Source organism: Protopterus annectens, chromosome 8.part0, assembly GCF_019279795.1.
Source record: "Protopterus annectens isolate FY-2018-M chromosome 8.part0, PAN1.0, whole genome shotgun sequence".
Classification (NCBI taxonomy): Eukaryota; Metazoa; Chordata; order Ceratodontiformes; family Protopteridae; genus Protopterus; species Protopterus annectens.
The window spans coordinates 599,667,306-599,681,306 of NC_056741.1; the positions used below are offsets into that span (position 1 = coordinate 599,667,306).

General features: G+C 42.1%; 1 protein-coding gene across 1 annotated transcript in view; it reads right to left on the bottom strand.

Moving 5' to 3' along the window:
- PHF8 (PHD finger protein 8) overlaps window positions 1-14,001 on the bottom strand; it is a 3,148,719-nt gene that overhangs the window by 1,690,460 nt on the left and 1,444,258 nt on the right. The window contains exon 10 of the mRNA XM_044080095.1: window positions 5,536-5,627. Within this exon, the coding sequence (XP_043936030.1) occupies window positions 5,536-5,627 (92 nt within the window). The remainder of the gene's footprint in view (window positions 1-5,535; window positions 5,628-14,001) is intronic.

Here is a 14,001-nt window from a genome sequence, read left to right on the forward strand (position 1 = left end):
TGCCTATTGTCACACGAGTGGAGTGTATCCACCATCTTAAGTCGTTCTTGCAAGATTCCATTATTCTGATCAGATGAGACATCGGAAGCTCTTGAAGTGACCACTGGGAGAATAATAGCCATTGAAGGATCCTCATGTGGATTCTGGCAAGAGGGACCAGTGTAATTGTGGAGGCCATTGTTCCTAGTAATCTTAGAATTATCTTTGCTTTCACTTTGGACTTGGGAAGGAGGTGAAGTATCTGCTGTCTGAGTGCTATAACTCTTTCATTTGGAAGACGTGCTACCATAGATGAAGTGTCTAGATCTGCGCCTATGAATGTAATATGTTGACAGGGCAACAAGGCAGATTTTTGAAAGTTTACTGTAATGCCCAGCTAACTGCAGATGTCGAAAGTTAGGTCCCTAGCTTGTAGGAGTAGATGCTTGGTGGTGGCAGATAGGAGCTAGTCGTCTAGATAGGGAAACACATGGAATCCTAGACGTCTCAGGTGAGCCGTGACTACTGCCATACATTTGATGAATACTCTGGGGGCTGTAGTGAGACCAAACGGCAGAGCTCTGAACTGGTAATGGCTGGCTCCCAGCCAGAAGCGTAAGTACCTTCTTGATGTCCTGTCCATTTTTATGTGTTAGTAAGCATCTTGAAGGTCTATCGAGCACATCCAATCGTCTTTCCCTAAAAAGGGAAGGATAGACTGCAGTGTCACCATTCGGAACTTTGACTTCTTGACAGATTCGTTTAACTTGCTTAGGTCTAATATTGGCCTCCAGTCCCCTGTTCTTTTTGGCACCAAAAAGAATCTTAAGTAAGTTCCGAATTCTATTTGGTCTGCGGGGACTTCTTGGATGACTCTTTTGTGGAGCAACTTTTGAATCTTTATAGTTGCTTGTTCCCTTAGATTGGGTAGAACATCTGGGATTGTTTTGGTCTGTGGAGCAGGGTTGGAAAAAGGGATGGAGTATCCTCTGGATATTATATTTAGTACCCATTTGTCGTTTGTGATATTTTGCCAGGCTTCTAGGTACATTGATAAATGCCCCCCGACTGCCGCCAGAGTATAGCAGTCAGGCCTCCTTTCAGGAGCGCTGATAAGGGCGTCCGCGAAAGGAATCACGGTCGCCCTGGTTTTGCGGGGCCCCTGTGCCTCTGGGGCGGCATCTACCATTATTACCTCCCCCTCTGCCCCTGGGGAAGGTATCACTCCATGTGTCCTGGAAAAATCTCTGGGATCTCTTGAACCACATCTTTCCGCTCTTCTGGCCTTTAGGATCAGGTCATGAAGGTACAGAAAAACGTACTCCAACGGCAGAGAGAGTTTTTCCTTCCTGCTCACACTGGGTTAAAGTGTCTTTTACTTTGGGTCCAAAGAGTGGGAAACCATCAAAAGGGGCATTAGTAAAGGTACACTTAAAGGGCACTGCAAAGTTGCACAAGTGCATCCAGGAGTGTCTCATAAGGGAAACTCCAGAATCTGCTGCCCTGCTCGCTCCATCTACTGCATAAGATATGAGCCTCATGGAGAAGCTGACAATGGAAGTTAAGGTGGACAACTGGGAGGAGACCTTCTCATTCACCCCCGCAGCTAATGAACCTTGTAGAGTATCTCCTAGCTCTTTCAGGAGATCTCTTTGTAGCCTTGTAAAGTGGGATAAGTAGTTCAGCGATCGCAGTGAGAAAGTTGCTGAAGAAAAGACATGCTTTCCGTATCTGTCCATCATTCGAGAGTCTTTATTCGGAGGATGAACAGATGAGGAAGTCTCTGCAAGTTCCTTCTTGGTGGCTGCTGCCACCACCATAGCATCTACAGGTACCCCCTTAGTTAGAAAATCCTTGCCTGAAGGAGCTGACAAAAATTTGTTTGACCTCCGAGGGACCGGTTCCGTAGTGTCAGGTGACTCCCACGCCTTTTGACTAATCAGGTCCGTTAGCTCATCAAAAGGCAGAGACACCCAGGAGGCTGAAGGTTGAGAACCAAAAGCCTTCAGGTACACTGACTCCTCATCAGAAGGGGTGGTGGCCTGCCAGCCGCCTCTTTGCTTGCGGATCTCTAGAATATCTGCAAATGAGATATCATCAGAGGACGACCGTGGGGACCCTGCTGACTCATCAAGGTCAGTGTCTGAAGTTATGGACTCATCTGGGGAGACAAAATGCTTCCTCTTGCAGGTTCTCTTGCAAGGTGGCTCCTCAGAAGGATATTTTGGGTAGGCCTCGGAGGAGAGGGGTTTGCCCAATGGGGGATCCTGAGTCTCTGGATCTCTGCTGTCCTGTGGATTGGGTGGTGTCGAGACAGTAACAGATGCCTTAGGTGGACGAGTACTGGTATCTTTGTGTGGTGCTGAATGGGTAGACAACACACTCCTCATCAGCTCAAAGGCGAATCCCGCTGGCTCTGAAGACTCCCCCGGCTCCGAGGAGACAGAGGAAAGCAACGGAACCAGCGAGATCAGACCAGAGGCCGATGTGGAAGCCGAGCTAACCCAGCCAACACTCCAAAGAAGATTGGGGCCGAGAATCCTTCCTCCCCCGGGCCGACCAGGGAACCCCGGCTCCCAGATGCCCCAGATGGCACTGAGAGATTCAGAGCAGATGGCTCCATGAACACCTAAGGGAGTCCCGGAACCGACGGATCCACAGTAAGCGGTACCAAGCACCCCGGCTCCGAAGGACCAGCTTGGCTCGGAGGAGGAACAACAGTGGGTACAGTAGGCTCCAAGACCAAATGGGTGGCAACCAAGAATAATTTAGTCAGTGCCGATGACTTCAGGAGTCGCACCACCCGTTCCATGTCATCATCTGATAAGCTTCTTGTAGAGATGGAAGATAGAGAAGGAGAGCAAGACCTATGAAGGACTGGCGATCTCAATGTCGGAGAAACCAGCGAAATATCAATGGACTGGTCCGAGTGGAGGTATCTTTTAGCTCTGAAGGGTTTGGTGCCGAAGTACCAAGCTTATCAACCAAAAGGACTTCAGATGGCTCTGAGGACTGTGGAGCCGAGAAAGTAGTGGCCTTTGAAATTTTAGGAAGTTTGACTTGAGGCTCGACTGAGCCGATGTAGCTGGTGAATGTCTTTTCTGAGACTTATCCTTTTTAGAGGAAGGAGATGAAGAAGAGGAAGAACTATGGATGGCTTCCTCAAAACAAGGCTTTAAGAGCCCTTTTAGAATTAACTTGTTTCTCCTTTCCTGATGTACTCTAGCACTAAAAGAATGACAAAAGGTGCAGTCTACTTGGAGATGAATGGCACCAAGGCAATAAATGCATATAACATGTCCATCCGTGATGGACATTTTTTGTGACCACTTCTGACATTTCTTAAAGCCCGAAGGCTTATGTTCTCCCTCTTTTTGGTCTTTAGACATTGTCAAGGTAAGACCCTAAAGTCGACAGCAACAACAAGAAAAAATTAGCTAAGACTAATATAGCTAAAGCTACACCAAAAGTTACTACAGAACACAAGGAGCAGCAACCAGGGGAGAAAAAATAGAACCTCTAACTCAAACAGTTCTATTTTTTTGACAAGACAAGACAATAAGACACTACAAGCCCTCTAACTTAAATGGGCAAAAAGCGCTCTAACTTAAACGAGCTATAAAGAGACCAACAGACGAACAACAACCACTATACGGGATACCAAAAGGGGCCTACAAAGCGATGGCAAGTGTCATGCTAAAGGGGAAAAAAATATCACTACCTAACAAAGAGCAGCAAAGAGGCACAACGAGTTAAATCTAATAAGATAAAAGCTATATTTATGCAAATATAACAAGTTTTAGGCAAAGTAATAGAAAAAATTGACAACTTAGCCACAGCCAAGATGAGCGCATCCAACCTCATAAAGCGGCAAACGAGATCTGGGGAATTGCACCACTGCATTGTGGGATACCTTCCTGCCACGAGCCAGGTTTGAGACTTTCATCTAAGTATTCGGCCGAGTAGGAGCAGAGGATTGGTCCAAACCCATCATTGTAAGAATGAAGGCGATATAGGACAACATAACATCATGTGTTTAAGGAAAAGGGGAGTAGGACAAACACAGAATCATGCAGACCCTTAAGTCTACTTTCATGTTGTGGAAAATTAACAGAGAATGTAATATTGGATAAATTATTGTCAGAACTGGACAGGTTGGGACTAGAAACCATATATCAGCATGCATATGTTGAAAACAGATCTATTACCACATGTAATATGATGTTCTATAACAATATAATAACAGCTATGAATGAAAAAGTATGCTGTGATGTAATTTATACAGACTTAACTTCAGCATTTGACCGGGTCATACACAAAACACTGATCAATAAATTAGAACAACTAGGTATTGATATACTCTTGATAAGATGGATAGCTACATGGCTTACAAAGAGGACATGGCAAGTGTCATACAGCAACTGGACAGGTGGCATCCTTGGTTACAGTGAGGGTGTCCCACAGGGCTCGGTCCTAGGCCGTTACTTGTTTAGATTGCATCTTTCAGACCAAACTTTTTTATCTGAGGTGTTCTACAGTCTATACGCAGATGACCTGAAATTAGGTAAACTTATTACAAGTGTTACAGATAAGGCATGTCTGCAAAATAACTTGACTAAACTGACCATTTGGGCACAGGAGAATAATATGCTGAAAAATACATCAAAAACTAAGCATATGAGATTTGGGAGACATAAACTGAAAGGTGAATATTTAATACAGCACACAGTGATTGAAACTGTAGACTCGTTTAAGGACCTGGGTATATGGGTAGATTCAGCTACAGGTTTTTCTAATCATATCAATCAATTGGTTAATGATAGTTATAGAACTATAGGTTCTATAAAAAGATTTATAAAGTCTAGGAAATTAAAAATAATGAAGTCATTGTTTGTTAGTTACATTAGAACCAAACTTGAGTATGGAATAACAATATGGAAACCCTATAAGAAGACAAGTATGAGTAAATTGGAAAGAGTACAGCAGAAATATACCAAGGGCATTCATGGATGTGAAAATCTAAGTTATTATGAAATACTAAGATATCTGAACTTGTACAGTGTCTCTTACAGATATCTAAGAGGAGATCTTATTCAGATATATAGGGCATTTAGGGACAACCACCTCTGAGAATGTTTGGGGTTATCAAAAAGAGAATCATCAGACAACCTGTGCAGAAGATTCTATAGGAATGAAAAGTGTACTAATTGGTTCTCTGACAGAGTAGCTGATGCATGGAACAGACTACCAAATTACATTAAAGTAAGCACTAGTTTAGATATTTTTAAAAAAAGCCTGAACATTTACTATGGGAACAAGTGTTTTGGTATATTGGCAAGCTAGAAGGGCATTTATGCCCGTGCTTGAAATATTTGTATGTATGTATATAAATAACCTTCAAAGGCCACAAAGGTTTCATTTGTTATGACATAATTCAGTCTATATTACCAGCATGGGCTGTAGACACAATTCTGCAATAATAAAATCCAAAGAAGAACAGAACCCCCCCCCCCACACACACACACACACTAAATATGAAAACAGAAAAAGAGTTACCTCTTTCTTTGTCCACACTCGGAAGGCCATATTGAGGGCTTTGGCTCCATGCACCAAGTACGAAGCAGGGTGCCGTCTATTCTCACGCAAACCTGTTAAATCAAGATTGCACATGCTATTTACTATCATATAATATGCAAACAACTCTAAACCCATTAATACATTCTTTCTGATACTTGAATTACATCATTCAGAGTTGATTAGGAGTTGGAGTCTATGATGTCACTCGAAAGGAGTAATGCAGAAATTCAGTTCTGAACAGGACACCAGTCCATCTCAGGACGGACACACACACACACACACACACACACGCACACGCCCACACACACGCATGCACGCATGCGCACACACACACACACACACGCCCACACACCAAATGGAAATTTAGAGGCTTGACAATTCACCAAAAATGGAAGATAATGTGAAAAAAGGAAGAACATACATACTCCAAACAAAAGGTATCCTAGCTAGAAACCAGGCTGCAGAGTTAAACACTTTAAGGCAGCAAAATTAAACCCAACACCACAGTTCCACCCAAAGCTGTTAAATCTAAATTATCAGTGAAAATTTAGTGAAACTACAGAGTTAAAATGACAACAGACAACGAAACAGCTGCAGTCAAAACCTCATTATTAATTGGCTCTGACTTAAATTCCATCTTTTGTTTACACTCATCATATTAACTGGCCGAGTGGAATTACTTCCAAAATAGGTATTAAACAATCATGTCTTAGCAAAGCCAATGTATTATTCTTAAAAGCTGTTTTTTTTTTTCATACTAAAAAATATACATCACATAAAAGCACAAATTTAGACATTGGAACAAGAACAAAAATGGTTTGAGAAAGTACAGTTGTTTACTCTTAATGTAAGTGAAGATGCTTGAGTGTCTTCACTGCTAACTGCTCCTTGAAATTTCCTGCTGTGGAGGTCCCTGGCTAGCCTGAATATCAGAGAATTTAAACCTCACCCCTCTTGTCTTGCCAGATGGACATCCCTCGGACATCAGGATGTCAGGGTATAAGAGTCATCAACTGGCACCATATTTTCTGTTCTTTCTCATTGTCAGGCCCTCAACTGTACTTTGAAGTGTCACTGGTCGGACCAAAGCAAGAACTTTGATCAGTAAAGATAAGTACACTTTTAGGGGACTTTTTTTTCCTAATTTAAATTTTGTTAGATATCAGTTGTTAAGTCGAATGCTTGCCTAGAGTATGGGAAACACTTCCTTCATTGAGACTTCCACACACACCTACTTTTTTGCCTGGGCCCTAAACACGTCTTGCCCAATTGTCTCTAGTGTCCTCATTTAACTCCAGAACTATAAATTGTACGGCAGAATCATGACAAAAATTGTTTCATGCACAAAGGAAGCTCAGTGGCCTTCATGCACTACAGTGTCTGTTGGTCAGGCTGAGGATTTCCTTGTAAGACGAACCATCCAAAGACACAAAGGGTTCCAGTCAACAATTGGTCACTGCCCAACAGTTTGCCTAGGCTTGTGATCATCGAAGGAATACAAATTTATTTGCAGGCCCTTCTAATGACAGTGTGCGCAGCAGAGGCCTCTAGTGAGACACTTTTGGAATCTGCTATGCTGTTTCTCCCCTTAACATCTATCCCCAGGATTTTAAAGGAATCCTCAGCCAAATTATTGCATTCAGTGGATGGCTGTCTGTGGCCTAAGCATCAGACCCCACACCTTAGCCCAGGCCCAGGCTCAAGCAAATGAAGGCAGTTTTCAACTTGCCTTGCTCCAAGCTTTCTAGGTCCTAATCTCACCTACCCACAGGACCTTGCTAAGCTGGTTGAGGATCTCATAGATTTCATGGGATCCAGGCAGCCCAGCCCTGGTACAACCACTGCTACAGGATATCCTCCTGGAAAATGAAACATAGACAACTCTCCCTAGGAGTCTTCTGATTTTTATGACTCTGATAAGGATAGGATAGAATATGTTGACCAAATTTCTTCAGTGTTATATGCTGACTCTATGTCAGATAAAAACCTTGCCTCAAGCATCACCACCTGAGGATTTTATCTTCAGACACTCCCCATAAGATCAGGGAATTCTTCAACTGGGAGGCTCAGAATTATCTCAAATTTAAGAAAAGAGTTGGATAACTTATTAGGCTTTCTGAGCAGACACCTCCAGCCATTCCTCCATTATTAGCAGTTATGGATGATGTTATTTCTGACTCTTCAGTGCAGCTCAACTCCCAAACACCTGCCCCCAGGAAGCCAGAAAGTTTTTATAGGGTTCAAGATTCCCATAAACACTTTTTCAAGAACTCAGTTCTTGACATTGAAGTCTTTTCCTCAAACTCCAATGCAGCCAAAAGCAGCACCTCTAAAATCCCTTGTCTAATGAGAAAGAGAGTAGAACCCTGTATACATTTGGCAAGAAGATATACATTTACCCTGGCCATGAGACCTCTGAAATGCAAGTTTCATGGTCAAGTTTAAGGAAACTCTCCAGGACAAAATAAAGTAAAAATACAGGGGACTATAAATAGAACTCCATAGAAGGAATTTATAGAACTCTAATTCCTGTTCCCAAGTAGCTAAACATTCCTTACATTGTGTCTTTGATACTTTGAAGGTCTCTGGAAGGGCAGCAGTTTTGAGGTCAGTTATTACAATACATGCCCATTATAGAAAGTCGTCTCTTCTAGAACATGTTAAGTCAGAAGTCTTAAATGCACCTTTTAGACAAAGGCTTTCTGTTTGGATCCAAGGTCCAAGCTATTAAAAAAATTGAGGATAAGGCTAAGTCCCTTCAAACTGTCAAGGACTTTCTGTAGGTACAGTCCCCAAAGGTTTAGTATGGATTACCCTACCAAGCCTGTTTTTTTTCTCTCTCACATGCCAGAAAGAGATGGAGTGGACTAGGATAGACATACCATATAGATAACAGGAGAGATGACAAGGTGACAGGGGGACCAAGGCCAAATGGACCCCAACCCTCAGGAAGGCAGTGAGAAGCAGCCATTATTCAGCTGGGCACCTTCCTTCATCAAGCCCTACCAAATACCCCTCTCCTCAAATAAAACTATTAGGAACACTTTCTCTTTTCTTGAGAAAGTGGGTGAACATTACTCAGCATCAATGGGTTCTTCAGAATATTAGAAAAGGCTACAAGTTGCAGCTTATTCATCCTCCATTTCATAACTGTATACCATTTTCCCCAAAAGGAGAACACTTACGACGCTCAGGCCCAAATAAAATCCTTCTTCAACAGGACTCCATAGGACCAGCCCCCAGTGGAAAAAGGGAAAGAATACTGCTTATGGGTTTTTATAGTACCAAGAAAAGAAGGAACATGGAGAACCTATCCTAGACTTATTAAAGCTGAACATGTTTCTGGAAGTCCTAAACTGAAAATGCTCACACTCCAGAAATGAGTGCCAATGCTTTTCCACAGGCCTACACGGTCACCCTGGATTGAAAAGATCTCTACCTCCACATCCCCATAGTAAAGCTGCAAAGAATATATACTTCAGCTTGAGGGCAGGTAACAAACACTTCAAATTTTCTGCACTCTTTACCTTCTGCTCCCAGGTTATTTACAGAATGTCTGGTTCCTGTAGTGGCAAATTACAGGGCAAAGGGCATGCAAATTTAACCCTATCTAGATGACTATGTGATTTAAGCTTCATCTGTGGAGGAGCTACAAGTTTCCCTAAATCTGACCATTTCCACCTTCACAGACCTTGGTTTCTCCTCCATGAACTTAGAAAAAGTGAAATATAACCCCCCTCTTGAATACTGCCATTCTTATGGGGCCTGCTGCACACAGAAAAACAAATGGAGTTCCTCCCCAAAAGAAAAGGTCATCTTTCTATATGCATACTTCCAAAATCTCCACCTGCAGGAACTGGCGATGGCCAGAGAGATCATCAGAGCTCTAGGATTCATGGCATCTTGCATCCTGATGACTCCCCTTGCCAAGATGCACGTGAGGAAAACAAAATGGTACCTAAAGAATGTGCGGTGTCAGCACAGCCACACTCTAAATTTAATGATAATTCTTGTCCCATGCCTAAAAAATGAGCTGTCATGATGGAAAGAGGCCTGCATACAAACCATGGGTGTTCCCTTCCAATGCCACTTAGGCAACCAATTTATGACCACAGACTCCTCAGACCTATCCTGGAGGGCTCATGCAATGGGTCTTCAATTAAAAGAACAATGGGACACACTATTACTGCGAAAGCACAGAAGTCAGCTGGCACAGTGTATGTCAAAAGAATGACAAACAGCTGAAAGTTAAGGTATGCAAAATAGTGGTGTGATCAGTGCTTCTGTATGGTACAGAAATATGGGCAGTGAAGGCAGAGCAGTTTAGAAAGCTATCCATAATGAAGATGAAGTGCCTGAGATGGGTACCAGGATGCACACTGAGGTACAAACGAAGAATTTATTACATCAGAGAAGAAGCCCAAGTAGCTCCAACTGCAGAGAAGGTCAAAGAAAACAAACTGCAGTAGTTTGAGCACATGTGCACGAAAGCAGAAGATGATCTGATGAATATGAAAGCAAGAAGAAATGACATCCAGCCAAGAAACAGACGGATTTTGTGAGAGAAGACCAGCGGCATTCAGACATGACTGTTGAAGAAAGAAGAAAAGTGGCACTGAACTGACAGAGATAACAAAAGTTGATGCAAGACTCTGATCCCACGTAGAAAAAAAAAGAAAAATAGGGGGTTGATGATGGTGCTGTTCGTGTTGGAAAACAAATTATCAACAAACTAGTCATCAGTCAAGATCTGTACATCCAACTTGGGGGACATCTTGACTTTTGATGACAATTAATTTAAAAAATAAACAGGTAGGCATAGGTAATCACATCAGTTTCAAATCCACAGTATCCCATTAAATGCAAACGCCACAATGAGTTAGCAAATGCAGTCCATCTACCAGCTCACAGGGGAAAGGAAGGGAACTGAGACAGGTACTGTGGAACAAGCTTAAATATTCTCTTCTTTTTTCTGCTAAGTAACCTTGCATAATGCATACAACAGCAGATAATAGTTCTGCAAACACCCAACCCTTCTACATCCATAATCCATTCATGAATATTCATTTTTCTTGCTATCAGAAACCTTTTAACTTTCCTCAGATTATTCAAGAGCACCTCAATCTCAACTTATCTGATCCATAACATACTCTCCATTCTATTATCTTTAAATCTTCTACACTTGCTTTAACATTTCAACATTTCCCTCCCACATTCTTTACTCCTCTTATCCAGCCTCACTAACATAACATTACATATGGTGCACTCGTACACTTATTTAATTCCACAGCCCAGTGTTTGCTTATAAAATGCCTGCAAAATTCATACTGTATCTAATGACTTAACTATTGTTGTTGTGTTGTTGTTGTTGTGTCTTTTGGCTTTTCCCGGTTAGGGGTCGCCACAGCAGAACTCCGGTCCGCTAATAACTGGCAGTAGATTTTTACATGCCGAGTTGCCAGCCCTGACGCACCACCTTCAACGAAGGTACGCCCATTCACGCATGTCTCCACACAGAAGACGCTCTAGCTGAGAATCGAACAGGACAACGTCTTACTGTGAGGCGACAACGCTACCGCAGCACCACCACTGCAGTATATAATGACTTAACTACTGTATTTGCTTTAATTCAAGTACAAAATATTGGAGCAGGAATGGCATATTTGTACCTTTGAAAGTCATGAATGCATCTTTGAGTTGTAAAACAGATGTTTCAGACTGCTGTTTTTCTGTCACAGCTTTTCTTTCCTGGACTCCACTCCAAAAGGGTCCCTGTCCGCACACTATTACAGCAAACAAAACAGTCTTGTGAGACATGACTACTCAGCCAATCTCTCTGCTAAGCATCGCCTAAAGTCATAAATGATTCAGGCCCAACAGGAAGTTTATTGTCCCACTTGCTGCTGACTTAAGGGTTTCATTACTAGCTTCCCATGATTCCATTATCACAGTTCCCTGACAAACTTCCTGGTGTCCTCATACCAGGGCCATCTCCCTTTCAAGGAGAACCCTACACCTGGAAACCTCACCTTCATTTGTAAGCTCTAAGCCAACACCTGCCAGTACTGCACAGTCGGACAAACCAGCTAGGATGTCATAATACTGCAGCATGGGGAGGGGCATTTCTTATGCCCAACCTATCTCCTCCAGTGTGCTGATGTCAGTGTTAGCCTGGGTGGGAAATTGGAAATATTCACAAGCTTGTGTCCCAAACCTTGGTCAAAGTTGGTCATGCCTTCTCAGTCACTCCCCCAGCAAGGTATCATTTCTCTGAGCTCAAGCCACTGCCAAAGCCACATTACACAGATGTCCAGTATGCTTCCCTCCATCCCCATTACCTCTCCTTGAAGCACCTGAGCAGCTAATCAAAGCTATATCACCTGGACTGTAGTCAGGGATTTCTCTCTTGTATGCTACAGAGGAGTTTAGGCACATATGGAAGTTTTTCAGGCAGTCGTATTTCATGATAATAACAGCAGGAACACAATGAAGGTTAGCAAGTTGGACTACAGATCAGTCTACTGAAATAGGTTAGGAAATGGTCTGGAGAGAGCAAGTGGCTAACAAAAATTGGGGATTACGGGTTAGTGCACTCCACTGTGCTGGTGTTGTTTGCTTCAGCATGCTGCACGAGTACTCATGCGCACGCACACACCCACACCAGGAAATTAACATTAAGAAAAGAACTAGCCAATAAAAGGACTCTCAAGAACAGACTAAAAGTAGGACAGCCAGCAAAGGCCCACAAAGCAACATCAGAAGTACCATGCTATTCTGCATCATGAAATTATGCCAAGGAAAAAAAAAATTATCAGTTGATGAGCTTTGAGTGTTTGTTGATGCTGTCCCCACTTACATAGTTATAATGACAATAGCTGAAAACTGCATTAGCTAAAGTCAAAAAAATTAATGGGTGTTGAAGATTTTTTTTTTTTTTAACAGAACCACCACCTTTCTCTTGGATTTTGAATCAACAACTAGCTAGACGAACCAAGTAATTTCCACAGCTAAGGAACTATGAACAACAACAAAAGGATTTCAAGAAGCAAGAATAACTGAAACGCAAGACATTATTGCTCTATTAATAAGGCTACAATTTCAAAGATGCCGATGAATGGCAAAAGGCACCTGCAGACAAAAGGGACACTGTTGAAAAATACTGTTAAAAGTTAAACAAAGAAGTAAGGAAGAAAGTCTACATGTTTATATAAAACAGCCACAAGCAGTCTTCCGAAGAGTAATTTCTAGCTGCTTTACTGCAGACAGGAAAAAAAAAAACATGTTTCTGAAATCTTCAAGAAATCTGTTACATAGGTCTTCTGACACATACAAGACAAAAAGAAGGATGACAATTCTCATATCAGCATGTCACTTGCCTCTAAACAAACTGCAATTGCAAGGCAGGAAAAAAAAAAGGTTAACCTACAAGACAAGTGTAAGTTGCAATCTTAGAAGAGTGTTTCAAGATCCAGTAATTCTTCCACATGGTTTTCATTGTGGGGATGGAAAGCAGTACATTGTTAAGTACTGCTGCGTCACAACTTTTAGCTCTCCAGCTTTGTTCTTAGATGGAGTGCCTTCTGTAATGAGTCTGGAAATCTTCCCTGTGTTCAAGTGCTTTAGTTTCATTCAAGATTCCAAAGACATGCTGCTGGTAATCGGTGTTCATTCCAGCTGCCTGCAAATGTATATGCACCCCTTCAGGAACAACTCTTATTGTCCTGCATCTACCAAGTGTCAGAATGGGTTACAGTGCTACTGTGAGCCTCATTTGGATAGAGTGAGTAACAGATGATTGAATAAACAAAAGTAATCTAAATACATTGGTTCCTCTTACAGGACACTCAGTTTCCTGCATAATGACAGTAAAGATGTCAATGGCACCCTTTGAGCTGACATAGGCATTAATCCAAGAGCAAAAAAACCTACAAAAATGAATTATAAAGGTCAGAAAAAGACTGCAAGCTCCTGTCTAAAAAGTCTGCATTACTGATAATGCCCTGGACCACACTTCTGTCAAAGGTATTACATGAAACCTCTCTAAAAGCGTGAGGGGTAAAAGAGTTTCTTTTTGTAGTTATTGACTGCATACAGTGCCAATCTACTCTTTCCTTGACAAGGACTGTGAACATCACTGGATACCCGCTACCGTAGTACTGGTGTCAGTTCAGTGACTAACTGAAGCAAGATCTATAGTAAATGTGGTTAAGGAGGAAGACCCCACCTTCCAAGATGACTACACATTAATCAACAATTTAATTTCATCTCACCCAGTGTGAAAAAGGGAATTGAGGGGTAAGGGCTAGTAATTCTGTTGGTTTTAATAAAATTCAGTTACTGGCTAGTACGTACACTGCCTGAATGCCAGCAAAGAAGAAACTTAAAAGAGCCAGAACTAAAAGAAAAAGTGAAAAAAACTAACTGGGAAGAATTCTGCAGCTGTTC